The sequence below is a fragment of the Protopterus annectens genome, chromosome 7.part1 (genome assembly GCF_019279795.1).
Source record: "Protopterus annectens isolate FY-2018-M chromosome 7.part1, PAN1.0, whole genome shotgun sequence".
In the NCBI taxonomy this organism is placed as follows: Eukaryota; Metazoa; Chordata; order Ceratodontiformes; family Protopteridae; genus Protopterus; species Protopterus annectens.
The window spans coordinates 230,891,533-230,918,824 of record NC_056740.1 but is presented as its reverse complement, the minus strand read 5'-3'; the positions used below and the strand labels follow the sequence as shown (position 1 = coordinate 230,918,824).

At 42.8% G+C, this 27,292-nt stretch overlaps 1 protein-coding gene across 2 annotated transcripts in view; it reads right to left on the bottom strand.

Annotated features, from left to right (window-relative positions):
* Positions 1-6,923: 6,923 nt before the first annotated feature.
* Positions 6,924-27,292, bottom strand: part of SNRPA1 (small nuclear ribonucleoprotein polypeptide A') — a 229,422-nt gene continuing 209,053 nt past the window's right edge. For both annotated transcript variants that reach the window (XM_044078681.1, XM_044078682.1), the window contains 3 exons: positions 10,736-10,815; positions 9,530-9,605; positions 6,924-7,082 (listed from right to left, as the gene is read on the bottom strand). In XM_044078681.1, coding sequence (XP_043934616.1) covers positions 6,939-7,082; positions 9,530-9,605; positions 10,736-10,815 — 300 coding nt within the window. In that variant the 3' untranslated portion in view covers positions 6,924-6,938. The remainder of the gene's footprint in view (positions 7,083-9,529; positions 9,606-10,735; positions 10,816-27,292) is intronic.

Below are 27,292 nucleotides of genomic sequence, written 5' to 3'. Positions count from 1 at the left end.
ACTTTGTTTATTAGTATGTATTTTTTTAAAACATTTTTTTCCAGAGGTCATCATATCTTATGTTTAGATTTTTATTTATTTATTTTTTATTTTTTTATTTAACATTTGTTGACCGGGAAAGTCCGACTAGGTTCCACAGATCCTGTTTTCAGCGGAGGCCCGGGGAGAAACGCTCCAGATATATTTATTACTAGGTACTTTTATTTATGTGAAGATCTTATACACATTTTTAGCATTTACAGAAGGCTGTTTTATAATAAGTTTGTAGTTAAAAGCTGCTATTTTATGACAGCCTAGCTAAAATGATAGAAGCAAGTTTATATAAGGATGGTATATGCCTTTAAATTTTGGACTTGCATTTGAAACTGATTCGTTGAATTCTATCGGTTGACTAATTATATTTAAATGTCTGATTAAGATGCCTTTACTGGTCTTTAGAAGCTCACAGCGAAAGCGCTTACCGTTTTTTATTTTATGTAATAAAAGTTTTATGGCTCATATCCTGCTTGGCTGCCTCACTGCTATTCTGTGTGCTGGATTATTTGGATTTATACTTTTAAGCAGTGGGACACGTACTCTGGAGAGCTACCTGGATATTTCTTGTAGAGATCTAAGAAGTCGTCTGCTGAAGGGATAAGCAATGTATCTTGTGGACATTTGGAGGTATGCTGGGGGTAAGTTGTCAGGGGCGCAGGATCCAGGTTTCAGTTTAAGGAGCAGTTTTGTGATCGTAGTGATGGGTATGGGGAAATAGGAGAAGGTGGATGGGAAACGGGCAACAGCGTTATGTGAAGAAAGTGTTAGACGATGAGGGAGAGTTAGTTTGGGGAAGGGTAGTAAGTTTAGCTATGGTGTCGATGAAATGCGAGTTGAAAAGGGTGGCTACCTTGCTAGGTGTTTTCTTGGGGAATGGGCAGTTCAGAAGAGATGAGATAAGAGTTCCAAAATTTCTTTGGATTTTTTTTTTTTTGGAGGTTTAGATAATATTTCTATCACTAATGACAAGGCGCTTTGCTTGATTACACAGCTGTCTAAATTGTAGATCAGTATGATTTTTGTACTTTTGCCATTTTTTTTCCCATACTTTGTCCCTGGCATTTATGATGTGCTCTTCGTGTAAAGATGTTAATACTTTTAGCCCGAAGTTGGGTACTGCATCTGGGGCTAGGATTTTCCAATTAGAGGCATTTCCTAACTTTATTTCAATCTCTCTAGCCGTTGCTTCATCTCATTTCATATCCTGTACATTTGAACTTCTTATTCTTTTACTTCTATCCATTTAGCTTCTTCTCCAAAATGTATCTATTTCTTCTTTTTTGGTGGTCTTTAAATTCCTTTTACCTTGTTTTCCAATTTTCTATAAAACTTTGCATCATCAATAAATTGCTTTTATACTTTTCCTTTACATTTATCTGTGTATCTTCTAAGTTTTTCTGTCTTTGCTGATATTTTCAATAGTACATGACAAAGCCTGATATGTTATACTACTGTGCATTGCTTTTATTAAGTTTATCTCTGAGTATTTTATTAAGTCTGAGTATTTTTGTTTATCTGTTCCCTCTTCTATACTCTAAACAGTGACACTTCTTGTCTTGCTTGCTTTACAATTTTCTCTATTCAGTACTTCCATGATGACATTCAATTTCTCCCCGTCCTTTCTCTTACTACCTTATGTTCTCATGGTAGGACTTTATCTGTTATTAATTTGGCTGCACAGTAATGAATCTTATTTACTTCGGTTATATTGCATGAATCTCTATGGACAGTCCTGATTACTGTGTTCATTTGTTTCATCAAACTTCTAACTTTTTTGGGTTTTATTGACCTTCTGCAATCTATTTCTTGCATTGACCTTACTACGTCTATCCATATCTATTAAATCAAGCAACTTGTTCTCTTAGATCATTTTCTTCTAAACGGAGGGCACATTCTTGGTTTGCCATTTCCTGCGGGCATTCTAGTTCCAGAGCATATTCCTGTGCCACGTTCTCTTCAGTTTCACCGTGTCATCCATTGCTCTTTCATATGGGAACTCACTGGCCTATCACCCCACGAAACTGACTGCATCAGAGTTGCCACAGTTCCCTGTTCTTTCCCTTGCTGTATAGCTACAATGGAACATTTGTACTGGTTCCTTATGGGAGGGCTCCAAAGTATCTTCATATGTCAATTGATTAGATGCTTCCCGCTCTACTTGTTTCCCCTTAATTTGGGTGTCTATTGCTCTATTCTGTTGCGTTACCAGAGTTAACTTTTCTACACTAAATCCTTCACTTTGCAGGTAATCCATAACCAGAGTTTCTATTTCTTTAACTTCTCATTCCTAATCCTCTTTTCTACCTTCTCTTTTTGTTTTTTGTTTTGTATTTTAAAATTGCCCATATCCGGATGTCTTTCCCTGTATTTCTCTTCAAATATCTTTGGTGCTGCTCTTTTTGCACCGATTAGTTTTTTCTCCTTTGCACAAATATTGCACCATATTAAATCTTTTTCTTTGCGGTAGCATTGTCGCCTCACAGTAAGAAGTTGTCCTATTCGATTCTCAGCTACAGCATCTTCTGTGTGGAGACATGTGAATGGGCGTACCTTCGTTGAAGGTTGTGCGTCAGGGCTGGCAACTCGGCACGTAAAAATCTACTGCCAATCATTAGCGGACCGGAGTTCCATTGTGGCGACCCCTAACCGGGAAAAGCCGAAAGACACGACATTAAATCTTTTTCTTTCCCATGTCTATATTTCTTCTTCAGATGTCTCCTGCTCCTCTTGTTTCTCTTTACTTTGGGGACTAGTTGTTCCAGCATGTTGTGATATAACCTGTGTTAGACTTTCTACATTGAAGCCTTTACTTTGCAAACATTCCATAACTTCAGCTTCCTTTTTTTTAAACTTCTACTTAACTAATTTTCTGTTCTACCTTACTTCTGTCATCTTATTTTTTTTTTTTTAATTGTGAAATTTTCTATACTGGGATGCCTTTGCCTGCATTTCTCTTTGAATATCTTTGGGGCTGCCTTCTTTGTGTTGATTAATTTGTCTTTCTCCTTTGCATAAATACTTCTCTTTTCTTTGTCCATATTTCTTTTATATACCCTTCAAACATCTTTAAATTTTTGCACACACAGTCGATTCTTTTGCCAAACTGCACAAGTTTTTTTGGTTTACATAGTGTTTTTCATGGATGCGCTGTATTAATGAACAAATTTTTATTTGAAGCTTCTGATAGTTTTCCCTGTGGAAGTACTTTTCTTTCCTCTAAATTTCTCTCAATCTTGTCACATATCTTTTGTCTGAAAATTCTGGCATTCTTGCATACTATGATCAATACATAATTTCTTTCTTACCCTCAATAGTCCAACTCTATCGTCTGTATGGGTTTTTGGCCTGTCAATTTTTTTTTTTATTTTTGTGGACTGCTACTTTCTTCTACAACAGTGGGGCTATGGTTTATTGGGGCACACTAGATGATACCAAAGACAGGATTGTCCTCTACAGTATTTATATTTCTTGGGGGTATATAAATGGTAATGACCCAAACAGTCTTGTGAGACTTTAGCTTGAGAGAGGTGATAAATATTCCTTTGTTGTTGAACATGGGGTTCTTTTCTGGACAGAGTGACACACTAAGGTTAACTGGGTGCATATAAAGGCCATGCCTCCTGCTTTTCTTTGTTATGGTCAGCACATAGAATATGATATTCAGGTAGGGTGATTTCTATGCCTTATTTTGGGTTGTAGCCATTTTTTATAATTGTTAGTATAGTCAGGATCGTTGCTGATTATAAAGCTGAGCAAGTTCTGCTACTTTGTTGCAAATCCTTCTTAGGTTCATTTTGAAGTTTAGGGTAGGTTTAGTAGATTACCTGGAGTAGGGTGCTCTGGTAGCATTGTGTCAGAGTCACTATAGGTGTTGCTGAGGTTGTATGGATGTATGTCACCACAAGGCTTTAGCATGAATGGGATCTGGTGGCATATTGTCTGGTCTTGGTTTTTATTTTTCTAATAGGCTTTAGAAATGGCTTTGGGAACATGTTAGTTACTTTGACACATGAATGTTTGAATAGGTTAAGGTAGGAGATATTGAATAAGCTTGTAGGCTATAGTGAAAGCACTTGTGCAGTTGTTAGTTTTGTAGGTTTCTAATATAAAGGTGCGTCTTACATTGACAGAGGTTTGGTAATTTGTTAGTTAGGCTAAGTTAAGGAGAGAGGTTGCCATTAATAGTTTGAGGAGCATTGTGGCTGTATTTTGTTGTTAGTAGGTAGAGTAGTATCAAATAAAATTTAATATAGAACATTGTATTTTATTTAGGAAGGCAGATGGTGTGTGTTACTACTACCTTTTTGTATGAAGTTAAAGTGGATAAGGTGCAGTGGAAGAGTGTGGTTAATAAGGGTGAAGTGGGTGATAGGATGGGTTATAGGCTAGAGATGTTAGGAGTGGAACATAATTTTGGAAAAGGTAGTGATGGGAAGGAGTAAGAGCAGATTGTGGTGAAATGTGGTAGCACTGAATTTGGATTTCATGAAGTAATGTGAGTGGAGTTTGTAAAGGGTTTAAATGTAACTGATGTGAGGGTGGGTGGGGATGGGGGAGGTAGGAGAGTGGACTGAGCCCAAGCAAGTTAGCCCTGCAGATGTTCACAAAGCAAGGTGAAAAAAATTCTATAAAAGGAAAGAAATAATTTAAGAATGGCTGCTAACCAACTCAGGTAAGCAATTAAACTATGCAGAAACTATGATGAGACAAATCACTTTACATTGCGGCACTGCACATATGGGAGTCATCTGTAGCTTAAGGGTATATCAAACTTGGTAGCCGGCTTCAACTGCACATGGAGTGCTACATACGTTAAATAAGAAAAATGCCTATCCACCAATGTACACCAAGTCAAATTTTCTGTACAGAAAGCCAAGTTTCAAGGCGCTGGAGTTCATGTTCTGTGTTTGTACTCCCAGCCAACAGTGTGAATTTCAGAATATTAATAAGCTACTGGCTTCTTACTGTTTTAAAATGGGACAGATTTTTCAGGGAAGGCACTATACAACAGAAGAGGAGAAAACAACATTAGATTGTAGTTAGGATATGGATTTCAGTAGTCTACTCTTAGTTTTGTAATAGCCAAGTACTGATAAAACTATGAAGCTCAGCCTGAAAAATGCACTGTGAAAGAAAGTATTAGAGGGGGAAATCTGAACGGGGCTAATTTCAGCCTAGAAATTGCAGCAGCTCTTTCTCTACTTACATAAGAAATTCCTGCATCGACATTTGTGTGTCAGAACTTTTTCTGGGAAACAGCACTCCTAAGATTTAACTACTACAACAAGATTGCTACACAGTGTTTAAATATGCAATTGCATAAAAGGCTATGTTACTATGAAGTCGCACTATGCAAAAGATAGACTGGCAACGCATAAAAGTTCACAGCAAAGAAACACAAAATAATATACATGCTTGTTACTAATACAGAGGGGATTATTAAGCGCAGAGGGTTTTTAACATTCATATGAGACTCTAGCACGGTATGCAAATAAGTGACTTATCATTCATGCAGGATCTGTTTCTGGTGGCAATATCAGCTGCAAATTTACATCTGCTCTGCTAGAATAGATTAAAAACATCAGAAAGTATAACCAACACTACACCCTGAGGCAGAAATTAACTGTTTAAAATAGCAGTCTATACGCGCTCAGTTGTGCTCACTTTACCCACTCTTTCAAAACTGTTGTTTCAAGAGCCCTCTGTCTGCGTTTATGAAATACCAATTAGTTTAGATGAATGCAACAATTAACAAGCTTCTATGATGGCATATTCAGCTGTTTCACATGTGATCAGTTAAACTACTAGTTAAGAGCCAGCAAGCACTATGGTTAAATTAACAGTAGTTGGCACTCAATTCACTGATCAGTAGATTACAAGCATTCATAACGTATCACTGATTCTCTTTCTACATTTAACATCAAACATACAGATGTTCCAGACATAGAAACAACACTGCAGTGCTTTCTTATTATGGTCAGGCCTGGATTTAAACTTTGCTTACAGCAAATTAAACTGCCAACTAGAATTTCAACATGCATTCATTAATAATATTTTATTACAATACATAATAATGGATACAGACGTCACACACCTCACTCCTACATTATGGTTAACTTTTCTAGGAGGGCGAAAAAAAATGCCTGCTGAGTAAACAATGACAATCTCTCAGTGCCCATTTGTTCACATTCACCGTTACATCATGGCATTTAGTGAGTTAAATGCAGCAATGCAATATACTTGTAGCTCCGGACACAGCTTCTATTTTAGTGCGTTTGTTCTTTAATCGTAAAACAAGAACTTCAACAGATGTTCTTGATGAAGTTTGTTTTACGATTAAAGAACAAAAGCACTAAAATACAAGCTGTGTCCGGAACCTTGTCTTGGTGGATTTTGTAGAATTTACTTATTTTTGTCTGACATGCACTTGTGTTACATTCATCCCTTTTTTATTTACTTATTTAATGAAAACCTATGTAAGCTTTTTTTTTTTTTTTTTTTAACAAACTAAATCACGGCCAAAATAAATCTACTGTATCTTTCAGTAAATGAGGTGCTTCTACAGATTTAAATGGATGTGTCTGTGTATAAGAAGTGAAGTATCCACTAAAGTCTATGGACGCAGCTCATGCTTTCCCCACGATGATGTCAACTACAGTCAAAATTTTTTCCTTGCTGTGGCACAGACTTGGGTAAAGAGGTACTTAAAGTTTTTAATAGAAAGGCAGCTTCCAAAAAATGTTCATCAATAGGACAATAAACACATTTCAGCACTTTGTGCATGACATTCCCAAGTGACAAGGAAAGGTTTGTTTTGTGACAAACTCTACAGGAATAGCACTGGGGAGAAGGGCTGATAAATACACACAAAAATATATTGCAAATAAGAATTTCACCACTGGTCACCATACTTGGACCACAAAATCAAAACAAAAAACTATGAGACACTGACCTTGTGTCTTATCTCTGCCGGGGATCTGGCCTGACTGTAGAAGTCCTTTCAGCCGTTCCACTTCAGCCAAAGTTGTTGCATTTGCTATGGCATTCTGCACAAGCAAACAAAGGGGGTTAAAGGCTACTATCTTAGAATAAATGCTGAAACACATTTTCTACTCAATCCATGTTGCACTAAATATATTGTTAGCTTTGTCTGCCTGTAACACTACACAGTCATATGAAGGAGTAACACTGACGTACTGAAAGAAAACAAGGTACCTATTACCCAGCAAAGCCTGAACAGCACAGATAGCAAAGTTAATTTCTGAAGGGCTCTAACAAAGGAAACACCATGCAATCATGAGACTATGCTCAATTCCAGGAAATAAAATTAACAGAAATATCCCCACTTGATGAAATACACAAATTTTAAATCTAATCGGAACACACAGCACTGGACAATAATCACTTCAGTTTCTCTTACAGAGTTGTAGGGTGCAGCTATGGGTGTAGGGTGCAGCTATGGTCAGAGTCTCTATCATGATATAAGGTAATAGCAAACATTCTGGCAAGGCATACTGCTACAATTGGAAAGAACCAACAACAGGATGCTTGAGTAGTTAAGAGCTCAGAAGGCCAACAAAATCCTGCAGAAAAACTTCTTTCGGCTTTTCCTGGTTAGGGGTTGCCACAGCAGATCACCTGTCCACTCATGATTTGCAGTGGAGTTTTACAGTGTCGAGTTGCCAGCCCGACGTCCAACCTTCCACAGAAGGCACACACACGCACGCACTCATGCCTAGGGCCAATTTAGATTGTCCAATCCACCCACAGCATGTCTTTGGGATGTGGGAGGAAACCGGAGCACGCTGAGGAAACCCATGCGACCAAATGCAGACTCCGCACAGAAGGCATCCCAGCCAAGGATCGGACCAAAGAACCTCTTGCTGTGAGGCGGCAACTCTAACCGCTGCACCACTGTGGCCGCCATTCTCTGCATTTTAAGATCAAACCACAATAAATGGTATGAATGTGTAAATCCAATAAAAATACATCTAATAGATATCTTTGCCAAAACATCAGAATTCTGGATGGTAGATGCTCTTATTAATGTATCATGGCACTCCAAAGAATCAGAGGTCAGCCTGAAAACACAGGAGTCCAAGGAACATGCACTTCAGGGAAAAATGCCATAAAAACATCAAAGACGAGATGGATTAGCAGAAACGTGTAGACACTAGGCATCTAGTTGTCTCTTACACAAGCCCAGTGGGTCTGACAATGGGGAAAAACATTTTCTCACATTAAATAAGACTGTCGATCTTCTAAATTGCTTTACTGGGGAGATTCAGACAATCCAAAGACATAACAGAGGTACAAATCACGAATAAGACTAAGTAAACTGGACATGTTCTGAAGCAAGTACAAACAAACCCATGAAGCTGGATGTAACCTCTTTGCCATTTAAATACTCAAATTATGCAGTTTTTAATGCAAAAGGTGGGCTGTTTTTAATTATGTTTTATTGCAAAGACAGCCCCTTGAAATTTTGATTGGAACTGAAAACCCCTACTATGGCATCATGAAAAGCCTGACCCACAATGTGTCACTACTTAAACTAATGTACAGGCTACCATACTTCCATGACAAACATGTCAGGAGGAGTTTCTTACTTATTAAAAGGACAAGTTATAACTGTCTTGAAGGTGAAAATTGCATGAACATGTAGTGCAATAAAAATATATCTAATGTAGCAGCAAAAAACACAATGTAAGCAAGCTAGCTGTTGCTCTTCTAAAGTAACAATTTGTTTTGTTTATCCAGAATGGTTTGCAATTGTAAAAAAAATAACTTCACAATATCTAAAGTGACATTTTCAGAGTGTGGTTACAGGGAAAAATGAGTAAATAGTGAAACTAGAAAAAAAACATACTACAATCTTCATTTTTTGCAAAATCACTTGCAGCTTTAACATGAACAGAACAGGAGAATTAATTATAAACAAGGATGCTTCAGAACATGAACAATAAGAGTAAACTGGAGAGGCTGACTGAATGGAAGACTAAGAAAATTACAGTAAATAATCATACGCCGTTAAGGAATTCTGTGCTAGCACAGTGCTGCTGATCACCATAACACTTCCCAAGAAATATTAAGTGACAAACTGCATGCTAACAGTGTCATTTTGGCAATGCCCCAAAAGCCAAAATAAAAGTGAGCTGTACAAAGTGAAGTCTTGCTGTACCCTGAAAGGATAAGGGGATTCTTCTCAGCACGCTTAAAACAGAGGGCAACACACACTACCACCTCTATCATCACATGGACGTCACAATAAAGTGCCATAATTCATCAGATACTATAGCAGACAGGGAAGAATGCAGTCCTTATAAAAGCAGACTAGAAGTGACACAAAAACTGCTTAGAACAGGCATGCCAGATTTGTTACAGAAGACAAAATTTGGGATGAAATACAAGGCTTTATTTAGCATTCATTATTCTTAAAAATTAACACAACAACTTGAAATAGATTCTACCTTACACATCTCACAAATGTTACCTTAATTGCCTCAACATCATTTGCAGAAGGTCCAGTCTTCTTTTTGTCTGTCTGCAATCCAGCACCTGGTATGAAACTGATAAAATTTGCTTTATTAGAAATGTTCTTACATAACATTACATCTTCACTTCATTATAACTTCAGCTAGTAATACTAGTAATACTAGTAATAGTAGTATCTTTTCTTATCTTGTCTGGAAAACCAATTCCTCCAGAAACATTCGGGGACAAAATACTAAGCTTTTAAGCTAGCTATATTGCATTTCATGGTTCAATTTTGAACCAGCAACTCTTACTTGTATGCAATTAACAATGCACTTTTGTCTGAGAATATTAATTTCTAAAACTGTTTATAGGATGCTGTATTTGGATTTTTACAATAAATCACAGAACAGTTTGTGTTCTGTGACATGGGGTATGCTTTAATAATACTCCCACTAAGTCAGAACGTGACAACTGTGAATAACAAGCCAGTTTTGGGTCAAAGAAATGAATGGAAAGAAATTTCAATACAGACAATAACCGTACCAAACAACGATTCTGCAACTTGCAGGATAAGCAACAAAAGTCAAGAGACTCTAAATCAGCAATTTAAAAAAAAAAAACAGGAAAGCCATCAGTCACCCCAAAACAAGGAAATAAACACACAAAACGAATAAATAAATTAATGAATTCAGGACTACATAAATGGCTATTTTGAAGTTTATGCACATCCTCTCCTTTAATTGCTTGCCTTGAATAGGCTGGTTTAACATTAAAAAGTATGTATATTGTCCACACCTACTTCTAAGTGTATAAAAGCAGATATGTTTAATATTGTAAAATATTTCTGATTTCTGTTATGGAGGATCACTTGTCTGTGATGAATAAAAGTGTGTTACTTTGGAACACAACCTGGTTTCCATGATTTTTGGGAATTACTGTGACTGAGCTCATCAATGAAGTTTTAAGACCACTAGTTTCTCTGTTTTACTTATTTTTTTTACTTCCCATTAATGCAGTCTGACGTCTGCTTGCTACTACTTTGTAAGGAAGCAGAAAAAACATCCTGAAAACTAGCTACTACAATTTTAGTGCACATCATGCATACAAGTAAAGGTACTGGGTTTAAAAGTTTTTATCTCACACAAATTCCTCTACATATACATTAAATCATGACCCATGTTTCTGAAGGAAATATAAATCAAGTGTAGCATCTGTATCTTACGTTTTTGTTCTCTTGGCAATATCCTTTGCAAGTTGTACACCCCGTTTGCCCTTGAACATTTTCTCAGCCTCCTCGCGTTCCTACAGCAATATCACAAAGTATTAAAGCAACAAGAACAAATACATTGCGGCTCTACATTAGATACAATGGAAATACTATTACCTTTCCAATAGCAACAAATTATATTTACAGTAGTGATTTCAAGAAGTTGTAAAGGTAACAGAAATCAAAAGATGTAGATGTCATATCAGAGGTTCCAGTGTCATCATTTTACCAATTTCAGTTAATTATAGGTCTTAAATCATAAACTTTTAATATAAAGGATCAAGACAAAATATCACTGAAAAGCATTTACGAAAAATATACCAAATGAGCTCAGCCTTTCAACAATGAAACAAACACACCAGAAATACCTTATATAAATAAAATATACAAACACATACACACATATATAATATATATATTTTTTCAAATGTCAGCACTGTATACACTTTCAAACTCGGTGTAATAATGCCTGTATTGTCTATGGGTATTCCGATAAGCAAACACCTCTGTACTGACCCAGCAGGTAATTTCTGGCTGCATAAAATAAAATTCGGTAATTCTTGATACTGGTAGATGACTAATTCACCAGTGTAAATCATACGACAAAAGTGCCCATGCTTCTTTCACGCTTTCATTAACTGAGAACAATCACTTCCCAATGCAGTGTTGATGATCAAAATCCAAAAAAGCAACTTGGAAGCCTTACTGACAATCAAAATGGGGGAGACTCAAAGAAAGTGAAAGACTCAAAGAAACTGGAGACCAATCCCACTCTTCAGGGTGTAGGATCTATTGTTATGCTCTTCAGAAGCCCCCACAGCATGTCCACTTACCAGGAACTCACTTAGCCCTTACTCCTGTGAAACATGAATGACCAACTAGCAAGCATTTTGTAGTGTATGCGGGGAGTCCCACCCATTCTCAACTATGAGGTCAGTTGAGCTGACGGAATAATTACAATACATGTTTTGTGTGGCTTTACAAGTTACTTACTTGCATTCCATACAACATAGAAAACACTGAAATTTAGACTGATGAAATAGTTTATGTAGAAAGCTGCCTGTTTATTCTAACTTAAAGGTCACACAATGTTGGAGAAAAAGGATATATTCTTCCCAAGGGTACAGAGAATTAAAGCAACTTTTTTTGCACTCCTTAGAATTCAAGCTGGACTGGTTTCCTAGTGTGAATGTCTACTTTTTGAACATTTACTTTCTGAATGAAAAGATTTTTTCTTCCACCCACCCGCAGTTTTTACTGTTAACCAAGGTTAAAGCTCGTCACGGAGAACAAAAACTGAAAGGGGAAAAGGCACTTACTGTTTTTCGAGTTAGTAATAATGTTAGCATCTTAGCACCTTCCTCTCCTTTTTACCCAGCAATGGGATAACATCTATGGCAAGAGGAGTCTACAAACCTGCAGCTCCAGGTCACACTGATGTATTCTTTGAGGACTAGTTCCCATGATTATAACCACTACATAGTTACAGATCCATAAGCAGAACGTTATTAGTACTGCATCTACATTACCAGAAAAATTCTTTGGAGAGTACAGCAAAAAAAACAAAAAAAAAAAAAAAAAACAAGGTAATGAAATATTTTCATTACAGCAGAAATTTCCAGTAGAAGTTAAGTGATTCTAAAATGGGAGGCATTTGTCCTACTGGTCTTTGCACTACTATAACTTTTGGCGATTTTTTTCTAGCAAGTAGCAACACCTTTTTTAATGCAGTTTTTCTCATGATATGCTTACAGAGGTAGCCTACAATGCTAGTTCAGTTTTTAGGGTGGGAGGTTGGCTTAGTGGTTAAGGTGTTTACCTTACAGACACAAAGTGGAGGGTTTAATTCTCACTTGGGGTAATTGGCTGGACTAAAAATGGCCCACAAGGGCAGTTAGTCTGGTATGAACACACATACATGCATTTAAAACCATGTTAATCAAATGCAGTCTCAGTTGAAAAGCAACTACCTGAGAATGCATGTGAACTGTTATGCGCCCAGTGTATATGCGCTACTATCACAATCTATTATGGAACTTAGTATTACCCTTCTTGTGAACCAAAAGGCATTTCTGAAAATGGGTCAAAAATATAGTCTATCCGTTTTTTTTGTCCATTCTCACTATATAACAAGCAAACAGTACAGTTGTGTACACTTACCATGAATGTAGATGTTCGAGTGTATTCACTGTTGCAGTAATCACCTGTGGGTTATCCCTGCTGTGGTAGACCTTGGCCGGCCCATATACCAGAGGCAAAGTTTTTGTGCACTGGCTGCTGTCACCTGTAGTCTGACGTCAGGTCGCCAGTGCTATAAAGCAAGGCAGCTGATGTCATTACATCAGTTTTTCTTGCCCTAACCTGTCAGAAGCACAAGGGAAAAGACAGAAGTGGTCCTGGTGGCTAAGAACCACCTTGAGAAGCATGTGTCCCCCTACGGGAAGATGTGAAATGGGGGATGGAGGGAGGGAAACCAAGACTGCAACAGTGAATACACTCGAACATCGACATTTAAGTGTACACAACTGTAAAATGTTCTTCGTGCTTCACTGCTGCAGTTGTCACCTGTGGGAGGATTCCCAAAGCCGAGGTAGAGGGTGGCAGGACAGGTAGAGTCCTAGGTATGGGTCAGGAGGCCCTGCAGGATTGCAGAGGCAAACCCTGCCCTAGACTTAGAAAAGAAAGGTAGGTGGTAATGCTTTATAAAGCTATGGACAGAGGTCCAGATGGCCGCTTCCAAGATGCCCCTGCAAGGTACTCCTCTGAGGAAGGCAGTGGAAGTGGAGGTTGCCCTAGTGGAGTGGGTACAGGTCAACTTGGGGATGGGTTTCCCATGTAGTCTGTAGCAAAAATGGATACAGTGTGAAATCCATTTGGAAATGGTTTGTTTGGAGATGGCTTCCCCTCTGCCCCTGGGGCAAAGCTTACAAGAAAAGCTGGTCAATTTTTCCTGAATGGCTTAGTGCAGTCCAGATAGTTTCAGAGTTGTCTGTGCACGTCTAGTGAGTATAGAATTCTTTCCCCCTTGTTTTGAGGGTTGGGAAGGTGCATGGCCTGGTAAAGGGTCACATCAGATACCACCTTGGGCATAAAGGAGGGATTAGTCCTCAGAGGGAAGCCTGCATGGAAAATTATGAAGGGCTCGACAGCCATGAGAGCTTGAAGTTCTGAGACCATTCTGGCTGAGGTGATGGCTAGTAGGAAGGCAGTCTTCCAGGAGAGGTATTTCAGTTCTGTTTAAGCAGCAGGTTCGAAAGGAGGTAAGGTTAGTTTCTCTAACACATAATTCAGGTCCCAGGGTGGAGTAGGAGGTCTTCTGGGAGGCCTGATATTAGAAGCCCCTCTGAGGAATTGCTTAATCAAAGGATGAGAAGAGGGGTGGGTCTGAATCATAATGGGCAGAGATAGCCGAGGCATGGATTATAAGAGAGAAGGAGAGGCCCCTATTGAGCCACTCTGCCAAGTAATCCAGGATGAGAGGGATAGAAGGTTGGGAGGTACTGCCCCTTTTTGATTGTTTCCAGGAGCAGCATCTTTTCCATTTTCCTGCATAGGATTTTCTTGTGCTGGACCTTCTGGCCTCTGTGATGATGTCCAGGACCTGTTTGCTTAACAGTGACTTCTTGTTAGTTTTTAGTGTATGAGCCATGCTGAAAATTTGGGAGTCTGTAGGTCTGGGTGCAGTACCTTCTCCCTCTCCTGGATCAAGAGGTTTGACCTTAGGGGAAGCAGCTTCGGGGGCTGTAAGGTCAGACTGTGTAGTAAGGGGTACCAATGCTGTCTGGGCCAATCTGGAGCGATGAGGATGACCTTTGATCTCTCCTCCCTTAATTTGATCAGAACCTTGGGAATAAGTGTCAGAGAAGGGTATGCGTACACAAAGAGGGAGCACCAGTGGAAGGTCAAGACATTCACCTTCCATGCTAGGAGATGATACTCCCTAGTACAAAACTTGTGCAGCTGGTGGTTGAAGTGCGAGGCAAAGAGGTCCACCTCTGGGATGCCCCATTCCTGGGTGATTTGCAAAAAGATTTCTCTGTGGAGCTGCCATTCATGGCGGTCCAGTAAGTTTCTGCTTAGGTGGTCTGCCAGTGTGTTGTTGATCCCTGGTAAGTATTGGGCAATTAGGTGTAGCCCCATGGAGGTGGCTGTAAGCCACAGACTCATGGCTAACATGCACAGGGGGTAAAATCGGGTGCCCCCCTGCTTGTTGATGTACCGCATTACTGTGGTGTTCTGTTTTTATAAGGAGGACCCTTGGCCTGAGAAGGGGTTGGAAAGAAGTCAGAGAGTTTTGCACTGCCATCATTTCTTTCTGATTGACGTGCAAGTGAAGTTGCTGGGCATTCCAAAGATCTTGGGTACACCAGCCTGCTAGGTGAGCGCCCCAAGCCATGTCCGAGGCATCGGTGGCGATGGTCTGGCTTGAAGTGAGGAGGATGAAGGGAAGACCCTTGTTCATTGCACAGGCCTCTGCCCACCAGAGAAATTTTTCCCTTATGCAAGGGATCAGTGGGAGAGTGGTCTCTAGGGACAGAGTGCTGACACCAAAGGTTCTTGAAGTACCACTGAAGCTTTCTCATGTGAAGCCTGGCGAGAGGGATGAGAAGGATGCAAGATGCCATGTATCCCAGGGCTTGCAGGAACTTCCTCACAGTGAGGACTTCTGGAAGCCAGGTGGGTGAAGTAGAGAGGCAGAAACTCTGCTTTTCTAGGGACAGGAAGGCAATTAGGGTTGTTGTGTCTAGCACAGCTCCCAGGAGAACAATTTCCCTGGTGGGGTTTTGCTACGATTTTTTCGTTGATGGTGAACCTTAGGGAAGTTAAAAGTTTTTTGACAAAGAGAAGATCCTGGAGCAACTTTTCTTTGCTGTTCGCCTGAATAAGGCAGTCGTCCAGGTAAAGGACGTATATATCTATATATTTGTCTGCAGAATGCTAAAGCCGGGGCCAAGCATTTGGTGAATACTCTGGGAGCAGTACATAAGCCAAAGGGCAGTGCAGAGAAGTGAAAGTGTTGATTGCCTGCTCTGAAGCGCAGGAATTTTCTGCACGATTCCCTGATGGGGATGTGGAGGGTAGGCATCTTTTAGGTCTAGTGTCACCAACCAGCCATTTTGTGTGAGCATAGGCAGAAGCTGCTGCAAAGTCAAGACCACCAAGGAGGTGTTCAGTTTGGATAGATCCAGGATGGGGCGCCAAGTGCCCTCTTTTCTGGAAACAAGGAATAGTCTTGAGTAAAAACCTTTTCCTGTTTAATCCAGAGGGACAGGTTCTACTGCCCCCTGTGATATTAGTGTTTTTACCAGTTTTAATGCCTCTGCCCACTGGTTTGGGGGGAGGTCTGGGTAGCCTCTTGGAATTGGGAGTTAGCTGAAGAAGAATCTGTATCCCTGAGAAATGATTTGTAATACCCATCGGTCCTTGGTTATAGAGACCCAATTGTCCTTGAAGAGGGTGAGCCTTACGCCTAGTTTTAGATGAGTGAAAGGAGGGCGGGGTGGGGGGAGTCATTGTGAGTGCTTATCATAGAAGCTTTGCTTAGAACTCCCTGCCTTAGAGGCAGAAGTGGTCCATTGTTTGTTTTTTTTTGCTGGCCCTGGGATAGAGGGGCCTGGATGCTCTGTCCCTGCAGGGCTTACTTTGGCCCTGTCTGCTGGGTGCAGGGAAAGCCCAGTGCTTAGAGGGGAAGTTCCTGCTGAATCTGGGCAGTTGAACTTGAAAGAAATCTTACTGTTTGCATAGATTTTGCACCTCTTCTGCCTTTTCCCCAAACAGGCATTCATTATCTAGGGGTGCATCAATAAGTTTAGACTTGACATGATCAGGGAGAGGTTGATCCTTCAGCCATGCATGTCTTCTAATAACTGATCCCGTCACTGCTGCCCTGCTAGAGGCTTCTAGGGCATCATATTCACATTGTAATGAGTGCTTGGCCACTTGACAAGCAGAGTGTAGTAATTCTGCCAGCTCTTTTGAGTTGGCACAGTCAGGAGAGGTAACAATCTTCTGTTTTAATTGTTCCCAAAGTGTGTTGTTGATATTTTAACATATGGAACTGACAACTGAGTGCTCTGATAGCTAAGGTTGTAGAGGTGTACACTTTTTTACCCTATCTGTCCAGAGCTCTGGAGTCTTTGTCAGAAGGAAAAGGATTCTTGGCAGAAAAAGAAGTTATGTACTCACCATAATGTTCCATCTGAGTAGTTAGACTTCATTTGTCAGCAACCCGTGGGATCCAGATCCGATACGGATCAGAGCCAGCAGCGTACCAAGCTAAAGATCCGAGCTCCAAGCTCCTCCTCCTTACCCACACTACACTGCAACCTCCTTCCAATCCTCAGATCGAGTTTGCCACCTAACAACGTGACACCCAACAACCTAAGCCAAAAAGACATGCCCCGAACTCATACACCAGGCTCGCCAAATTCAGGACATCGAGCCCAAACAGAGAAATAACCATCAAGGTCAGAGGAAGGGGGGGGGGGGGAGGTTGCAGACAAATGAAGTCTAACTACTCAGATGGAACGTTATGGTGAGTACATAACTTCTTTATCTGAAGAAGTTAACTTCATTTTATCATCAACCTGTGGGACAGAGTCCCCAGCTACCCGAATCTTGAGAGGCCTTTAACTAAGAATATTCTGGAGCACTTCAGAGCCAAAGGAAGCCCTTCCTCTAGACACCAAATCTAGCTTATGAGTAATGAAGGTGTGAGAGGAGGCCCAGGTAGCTGCTGAGCAGATATCGTCCAGGGAAACTCTAGACCAGAATGCAGCCGAAGTAGCCATAGAACGGGTGGAGTGAGCATGAACCCCTTCTGATGCTGGTAAAGTTCTCTATAAGCTTGTAAAATACAAAGCGAAATCCACTTAGCGATAGTCACTTTTGAAACTGGTTTTCCCAAAAAGGGTCTAGCAAAGGAAACAAAAAGCTGATCAGATTTATGGAAAGGTTTGCACCTATGCAAATAAAAACGTAACTGCCTGAGCACATCCAGCAAATGAAGTTTATATTCCCCTTTATTTTGAAAATTAGGGAAAAATACAGGCAAATTAATCGACTGATTAATATTTGACTCTGGAGCTATTTTGGGAAGGAAAGATGGGTTAGTCCTGAGAGATACCCTATCCTTGTGAAAAACTAAGTATGGGGGTTTCATACACAGTGCCTGAAGCTCCCGACACTCTCCTGGTTGAAAATAGCCACCAGGAAGGCCGTCTTCCATGACAAGAATTTCAAGTCAACTGATGCTGCGGGCTCGAACGGGGGCGTGACTAAGGCCTAAAGAACCCAAGTCAAATCCCACGGCAGGGGAGGATTCTTAATAGGAGGCCTCAGAAGCAAAGTACCTTTCAAAAAGTCTTGCAAATTCTGGCAGCAGCTAGAGGAGCCTGAATTTTCCCCTACATGAAAATGGGAAATAGCCGCCAGCTGTACTTTCACTGTGGAAGAGCTGGCTCCTTGCTGGAAAAGTAGACAAAAAGTCTAACACCGCTGGAACCGGAGCGGTAAAGGGATCCAGATTTCTCTGTGAAGCCCAAATGGAAAAAAGTTTCCACTTACTACTGTAAACTTTCCTGGTAGAAGACTTATGTGCCGCTACTAGGATGGATTTAACTGGGGAAGAGATACTGGGAGTCCTAGCAACTAAGGAACTGGAGTAACCAAGCTGTGAGCTTGAGGCTGTCCAGATTCAGAGGAAGAATTCCCGAGGGATGATGAGGAAGATCTGGAATGGGATCCAAGATCCACGGCAAAGCTAGGAGATGAGATTGCAGGCAAGGGAGCCAAACCTGACGAGGCCAGAATGGTGCTATGAGGAAAACTCTGCTCCCCAACCGACGAGCTTTCTGTAAGAATTTTGTCATGAGTGGAAGCGGAGGATATGCATAAAGAAGACCAGGTGGTCAAGCATGGACAAGAGAGTCTCTGGGGGCTTCCCCCATTGGGGGAATTACAGCGAAAAACTCACTGCACTTGGTGTTAGACGGCGATGCAAAGAGATCGCAGCAAGGCTGACCCCACCTGAGGAAGATCTGTTCCGCTACATAAGGGTTCAGAGACCACTCGTAAGGTGAAAGGATAGTTCTGCTCAATTTGTCTGCCAAGATGTTGGACGGACCCGGAATGTGCATTGCTGTCAGAAAGAGGTTGGTGGAAAATCGTCCATTCCCACACTCTCATGGCCTCTCGACAAAGTGGATAAGACCTGGTTCCCCCCCATTTGTTGATGTACCAGACCACTGACATATTGTCCGACTGGATAGCAATAGTTCCCAGAGGAAGAGAGTCATGAAGGGCCTGCAACGCTAAAAGGACTGTTCTCATCTCTACAAAGTTGTGCCTTGGACAGTCCTGCCTGAACAGTGCCCCCCCCACCCTAAGTGTGAGGCGTCCATGGTCACCGTGGCTTGTGGCGGAGGCACAAAGGAGCGTCGTCCTCACAATTCCAGGGACTGAAGCCACCACGAGAGAATTTTTGCACACACTGCTCAGAGGAATTGGAAAATCTAGAGACTGATGTAGTAGAGACCACTGAACTTATAACGTCCATTGTAACACTCTCATATGCAGCTGTACAGAAGGAATCAGATTTATAGCTGCTGCCATGGACCCTGGGGCTCTCAGGACCAACTCCGCTGGGGGTGCAGGAGACTGAAGGAGCACCAAAAAAAATGAAGGGCCAAGTTGTGAAGTCTGTCTGGTGTCAAAAATATCCTGGCCTGAAGAGAGTCTATTCATGCCCCTATGAAGTCTAGGATTTGAAAAGGCTGGAGGGAAGACTTCTTGAGAATTACCGTGATCCCAAAGTCGGGTAGACAAATGAAGAAAGAAATCCCTGGCTAGTACAAGTTGATGCCTGGTGGAGGCAGTGAGAATCTAGTTGTCCAGGTACGGAAAGACCTGAATGCCCTGAAGCCTCAGGTGGGCCGCTACAACTCCCATGACCTTGGTAAACACCCTGGGGGCTGTAGTGAGACTTAAGGGTAGGACCCTGAACTGGTAATGACTGGCTCCTAGCCGAAACCAAAGGAACCTCCTGGATCGCCTGGCATCAGAATACGGTAGTATGCATCCTTAAGGTCTATCGAGCACATCCAGTCTTCCTCCTGCAAGAAGGGCAGGATGGATTGTAGAGTGACCATCCGGAACTTTTCCTTGGCAACGGACAGGTTCATCGTGGATAGGTCAAGAATCGGCCTCAAGTCCCCCGTCTTTTTTGGCACCAAAAAGAACCTGGAATAGATGCCTGATCCAGACTGGTCTGGGGACACTCACTGGATTGCTCTTTTTTCTAGCAGCATTCTTATCTCCAAAGCTGCAGTCTCCCTTTGAGCGGGTGGGATATCTGGGAGGCGCCTTGTGCATAGGGGGTTGTTTATGAAGGGAACGGAATAACCTCTGGATATTATTCAAAGCACCCACCGATCTGACGTGATGGACTCCCGATGAGCTAGGTGCCTCAAGAAATGCCCCCCGACTGCCTCCAGAGAGGAGCAGTCGGGATACCCCTCAGGGCTGCTGCGTGGGTCGGTTGGAAAAAGGCTCCCGTGACCCAAAGTTCTTCGGTCCTCCTAGGCCTCTGGGCCGGCGTCCTTGTCCCCCTCTGCCTCTGGGGGAGAAGGAGTCCTGAGTGTTCCTGGACTGCTGAGATTACCGGAACCACAGCTTCTTTTTGCCCTCGCTGGTTCCTGGAAAAGGACCTTTGAGGGTTAGAGAAGCGGATCCCAATGGCCGACAGCGTTTTCCTGTCCTTCTCACTCTGGGCAAGCATATATTGGACGGTCTTCCCGAACAGGGTCGAACCGTCAAAAGAGGCGTTAGCAAAGGACGCCTTGAAAGGTTCCAAAAAATCGCAAAGCCGGAGCCAGGAATGACACCTCATGGCAATACCGGACCCGGCTGCCCTAGCAACTCCCTCGGTGGCAAGAGAGAGTAAACGCATGGACGTATTTGACACAGACTTGAGAGTGGTCATACATGCTGAGAATGTCCATTTATCCTTGGCCAAAATGGACTCCAGGAGAGACTCAGTGTACTCTTTCACAAGGTCACGCTGCAGTCGGATTACGTGGGTCATGTAATTCAGCGCCCTTATAGCAAAGGAAGCTGAAGCAAAAGTTCACTTTCTAAGACAATCCATCGCCCTGGACTCCTTGCTGAGGGATGGACGAGGAACTTTCCTGGGCGAGTTCCTTTTTGGTGGCCGCAGCCACCACCATGGCATCAACTGGGGAACCCTTCCTCCAAGTGGCTTTGTCCACAGGGTGGCTCAATACCTTGTCGGGTCATTTGGGTATTGGCTCTACAGTGTCCGGTTCCTTCCAGGCTCTGGTGATAAGGTCCACCAGAGGATCGGCTGCGGGGGACACCCAAGAGGTAGATGGGCCTGTATCGAGCGGCTCCAGAAATACTGACTTGTCACAGGAAGGTTTTTGGGTGGACCAACCCCCCGTTGGCAAGGAATTTCCATTATGTCTCCGAAGGGGATGTCTTCGGGGGGTGATCTGGGGGAATTTTCTCCTTTCTCCAAGTCAGTATCTTCAGTCAGGGACTTGGGGGAGTCCATGTGCCTCCTTTTGCACTGGTATTTGCGAGGGACCACCTCGGGGGGACTCTCCAGGGAGGGCTCGCAAACTGTCTCATTTTCCTCAAAGGGAACTGTCTGGGGTGTACCGGATAGAGGCTGTCCCTGGGAGGACTGGATAATGGAAGACAAACTCAGTTGCGAGGGAGCAGGGGTGGACTCCGAGGAAAGAGAGGGGTCTCGATCCTCCAGACAGAACCCTCTCCACAACATCGAAAGCCGAAGGGGAACTGGCTTCCCTGAAGCTGATGGTGTGGGTAGCCGCACCCCTCGGATCAGACGAGGGGATCGGAGCCAAGGCTGGCACAGCCAGACCTATGGAGACAGTATGCCCCGACCACAAATGGGGCAGACAACACACTCATCCAATCGGATCAGACGCCCAGATCTCGGCTCAGACAGCTCGGATCTGACAGGCTCGAGGGCATGGCTGGCATCGAGGTAGGAGGTGTCATCGGCAACAATCCCCTGAATCCGGGGTCCTCGATTCCATAGACTCTGAAACCAGAGGGTGGATTGGAGAAGGAACTATCGGGGCAAATGTCGGGCCTAACTCCCCGCTCCAGCTGGGGGGGCAGCAACACTCCCATCTGCAATTGAGTTTGCAGGAACCTTCTCATCATCCGGGTCCATACTGGCTTCAGAGAGGCTCCTAGTAGACCTCGAGGATGCCACCGACACCGGCCGGGAGGGCCGATGTGAGGGCGACCTCTAAGCGGGCCAAGCCTCCTCTTCCGGCTCGAATCGTGGAAAACGGAGCCGAGGGGAAGACAGCCTTGCACTTTTTTCTGGAAATAACACCTTAGCGGGAGGGGCCGGCAAATCCGAGTTGGCTTGCCTCTTGCGACCCCTCTCCCAGACTCAGTCTCTCTCTTTCTTTCTCTCTCTGTTTGTCTTTCTTGGCCTCTCTCCCTGTTTAGAGGTGAGAGTCCTGGACAGGGGAGGAGGGCCAGAAGGCTGAACAGTCACAGATGTGACTGAAGACGCCACAGCCGTGACTGAAGAAGCCGCAGAAGTAGCAGCTGACTCTGCGGGTAAAAGACCCACAAGAATCAGCTTGGTCCTGCGATCCCGCAGCGCCCGGGGGTTAAAGACCGCACAAATTTTGCAGCCCGATGTATGATGAGGCACCCCCAAACAAACTACGCACAGAGTGTGGCCATCAGCTGGCGACACACTGTGCACTTAGAGAAAGTCTGTTTCTAACTTTCCTGCTTAGACAACCTAAGCCAGAAGCACGCACACGCACGCTAAGGGCGGGAAGAGGAGGCCTACACAACAGAAAGTTTAACAACTTTCTACACTACTATGATCACTAATATCTAGACACAAAAACACGGGGAGAATAAGGGTAGGGTTATAAAACTGTTTAGCACTGAAAAAGGGAACACAGACTGAAAGCTAGATGAAATCTAGCTAACCTTCCTGGAGCTCAGAAATCTCTTGCTGGCGAAGCCGTGGCAAACGAGATCTGAGGATTGGAAGGAGGTTGTAGTGTAGTATGGGTAAGGGGGAGGAGCTTGGAACTCGGATCTTTAGCTTGGTAAGCTGCCGGTTCGGATCCATATCGGATCCCACAGGTTGATGATCAAATGAAGTTTACTTCAGATCCAGTCTTAGCTCCTTTGGGTCCCTGTGTAATGACCTCAGGGTCTACAGCAGGGTTCCTGTACAGGTATTTGTGAGAATCCGGTACTCTGTAGTACCAGTCAGGTTTAGCCGAATTAGGAGGCAAGGCATCAGAGGCTAAACTGGTTTCCAGGAAATCATCATCCACCACTTCTAGAATAGGTGGCATGGCCAGGGGTCTGTGCTGGGGCAGGTCTAAAAACTCTCCAAGTAATTTCTTTTACTGTGGATAGTCTTGAGATTCCCACTGAAAATGTTCCCAGAGGGAGTGAAGGATTTCCCTGAAGGAGAAGTCCTCTGCAGGAGAGGCAGAGGGGATGGATTCCTCTGTATCTGAATCCTCAAACAGTTAAGGGCTGTTGTTCATCTTCAAAGGCAGAATAATTAGAGTCCTCAGACTCTTGGACTGTCAATTTCTGGAGAAGGAAGCCTTTTCTTTTTTGGAGTGGGGGCTTGAGTACCTCGGATAAGGGAGAGGAGATCCTCTGACATTTTAAGCATTTGAGCTTGGGGTGGGGAAGCAGTAGCAAGATGGTGGCTAGAAGCAGATTTCCTAGGAGTGGCCTGGCTTCGAGGCGTGAGAGAATCCGTTGGTCTCTGAGAAACGGTAGTCGGAACAGAAGACGTTGTTTTTTTTGTCTAGAATCGGTAGTGCGAATGGCCTCCTCAGAAGCCAGTGCCTGCATCACGGCTCCAGACCCAACTGAGGCAGAGACAGCCAAAGGCTTGGAAGACTGATTTCTGCGGCATACTGGACTCCAAAAGGGTCTCGGCAGAGGCTTGCATAGAAAGTGAGTTCGGCAACAGGGGCTGCGAAAGCGCCTCACTGAATTCTGGAGAACTGACGACTTGCTTAGAGGCAGCGTCATCGGAAGGCTTAGCCTTGTGTGGCCTGTCTATATCTTTACGTTTTTTTTGGAATGTCGGCGGATTGTTGGCGGACGAACGCCATATCAGAATTCAAAGACTGAATACGAAAATAACGGTCTACAAAAAAGAGTTTTACGTGAATGGTTCTCACATTAACTAAAATCCACTCTGCTACAGGCCCCATGAAGGAGCTCAGTGTCTCTCCAACCTAACACCACTCTAATATTAAACTGTGGTACCACCTTTATCATTCTTATAAGAAAAGCGCAGTCCGGGTCTGAACTATCTGCAAACAGCTAAAGTTAACTTTGAGTATGTGTCTACCTGTTTGAGCCAATATTCATTTTCCCCCGGAGAGCACTTTGCTTTGGCTTGTAAGCAGCCCCCTACATACACACACCCTCATCTTCCACTTTCTCTCTTATTCCCTTCTATTAGCAAATAGTAGCCATAACTGATGAATACTGTGTTTTTTTTAATTTAAACTGAGACCACAGTAGTCTACTGATACAAAGTTATCCTGTTTTTCCACCTGAGAAATGGTTAAGAAATGATTTACAGTTTCAGAGCAGTCATTGGTCAATTGTGATTGTTTCTTAAACACAAACTTGTCTTTGCTTTGGCTCATTAGCAGCAGTACAAAGAACTGCCTGCTCACGCCCTTGTTCTCCCCTCCCCTTCCCAGTTTACTACCTTAAGACAATCTCAAAGTTAATAAATATTACCTGTGGCAGGCACCATTTTTACAACTACAACCACCCTTGTCACTATCATATGTTCATTTATCAGTTAACTCTGTTACCTTTATGTTCATTTATCAGTTAACTCTGTTACCTGATAGTTGCTCTTATGAGGGGGATGGAAACAAACAGGGTATCTACCCGCTTCGCTCCCCACCCTGCCCCCTATTCCCTCCCGCCCCCAGTGGTCCCACCTTTATTACTCACAAACCCCTCCCATCTTTCCAGTAGCCAACCACAGCACTAACCAAACACTACCTCCTCCATCTTCCCACTACTATCACACCTCCTCAACTAACATGTACACAAGCATACCTTACCTATGCTCACTGCATGCACTCACCTTGCACATCTTGCATCCTACCAAAGCTCCATCATTCCCCCACTCAACCACTACCACTGTACTACTACTCACACCACCACTCATGTCTCACCCTCACTCAGCTCCCCTCCCACCAACTCAAGAAACATCTCTATGCACCCCCCACATATTCTACCAACTATATTACTCAAACATAAAGCATCCCTACAACTTAACACAGTAACCCTCCCACCATACCTATTACCCAAAGAGCACAATCATAAAGTTTCCCTTATAAACAAACACATTCAAAAACTGAGAAAACTAATAACCTCATGCATATCTAAACTAGCCCAAAGTGGAGATATCCACCCTGGCCCTACCATCTCCAACCCCAATCCTCATAAGCAGACTAGAAACCACAACTTCTCCAATATTACAGCCAATAGAAAGCCAAGTGACTTCCTTCTACTAAGCCTAAATATTAGAAGTATATCCAACAAAGTCCATGAACTCCATGCCACCATAGACTTGTACTCCCCAGATATAGTCATCCTGATAGAAACCTGGCTAAAACCTCACATTACCAGTGAGCAAATACTCCGTACAGGTTATGGCATACCAAGAGTAGACCGACTAAACAAGAAAGGAGGTGGTGTAGCTATAATATTTAAACAGCATCTAAACATCCAGATCTTAAAATCATCAGCTCCACAAATAGGCAATGAAGAAATAATATATACCAACCTCAAAATAAACCAAAACAAAACCATCAACATAAGTGGATGCTACATCCCCCCACTAGAAAACCTCAGCTGGTCTACCCACCATGCCCCCAAGAAACTATAATTTTAGGTGATTTCAATATTGACTGGCAATCCTGTTCTGGCAACCATCCAACCCAATCATGTAAACCTTCATGGCTTCACTCAACTAGTCCAGACGCCAACAAGGATAAATAAAAACTCCAGCAAGCACACTACCCTGGACTGAATACTAGTCAGTAAGAGCCCCCAGTCATATATAACAGGCTGCTTATCAAATAGCTTCAGTGATCACTCCCCAACATTCCTAATCAAAAAATACCTATACCAAGCTAAACTTGTCATCTACCGTCAAATACGTAAAAAAATAAACTTTAACCCACTCACATTCATCTCATCCCTCAAAGAATGTAACTGGCATCCTCTAAAGTACCTCAGTCTTGATGACACAGTTGAATTTTTTAATACTACCTTCCTGAGCATCCTTAATTACCATGCCCCCATAAGACTTTCCAGAATCAAAGCACAACCCTCCCCATGGCTACAGAAAACCACTAAGTCAGAAATGAAAAACAGGGATAAAGCCTGGGAGCACTGGCGCAAAACCAAAACCCCTCAACTAGACAGAAATTCCTAGAACTACACAATAGAGTCAAAAAGCTAATAAAACAGGACAAATTCCAATACTACCAAGTCTGCCCTAGACTCCTCCCAACACAGCCCCAAACAATTCTGGTCCTCCATAAACTCCATCCTCCACCCAGGTAAAGTCAGTAACCCTCCTCCTAACAACCCTCACTCCTCAGAAAATACTGCTACCTCATTCAACACACACTTCACACAAACCATACTATCACTAGCTAAACAACACAACCCCCCTCCCCTCCAACCCACACCTTCAATTAGTAATCTCCCCACTGCCTTCTCTTTTTCTCCTGTACCTACTTCCAACATAAAAAAAACTCAACTAAACTTAAGCCCACCAGATTAGCAGCAGACAACCTCCCAAGTGAATACCTACAAATCGCAGCTGCTGCTCTGGCCTACCCAGTATCCATCTTGATTAGCCGATCTCTGTCAGAAAGTTACGTTCCCACACTGTGGAAAGTATCACATATAATTCCCCTCCACAAAGGGGGAGCCTTCACAGAACTAACCAATTACCGCCCCATAGCAAGTCTCCATCATAAACTCTCCAAAATACTAGACAGATGCATACACTCATGTCTCAGACAACCTCCTTACTAACAACCTCCTTTCCAATACTCAGCATGGTTTCCGACCAAACCATAGCACCACCACTGCTTACTCTCCTTTACTAACACTATCCTTCAGCATAAAAACAATGGCCATCTCTCCTCTGCTACTTTCCTAGACCTATCTAAAGCATTTGACATGCCCCACACAAACAACTTATCTCTGTCCTCAATAACCTATCCTTCTCACAATCAGTCACCAACTGGTTTCAGAGTTACCTGTCTGACCGCCAACAATCCGTTGTATGGCAGAATGACATATCTCCCCAACTACCTGTCTCCATAGGGGTTCCCCCGAAGGATCCATCCTTGGACCCCTACTCTTCTCCGTTTTCACCAATAATCTAGCCTCTGCCACCAA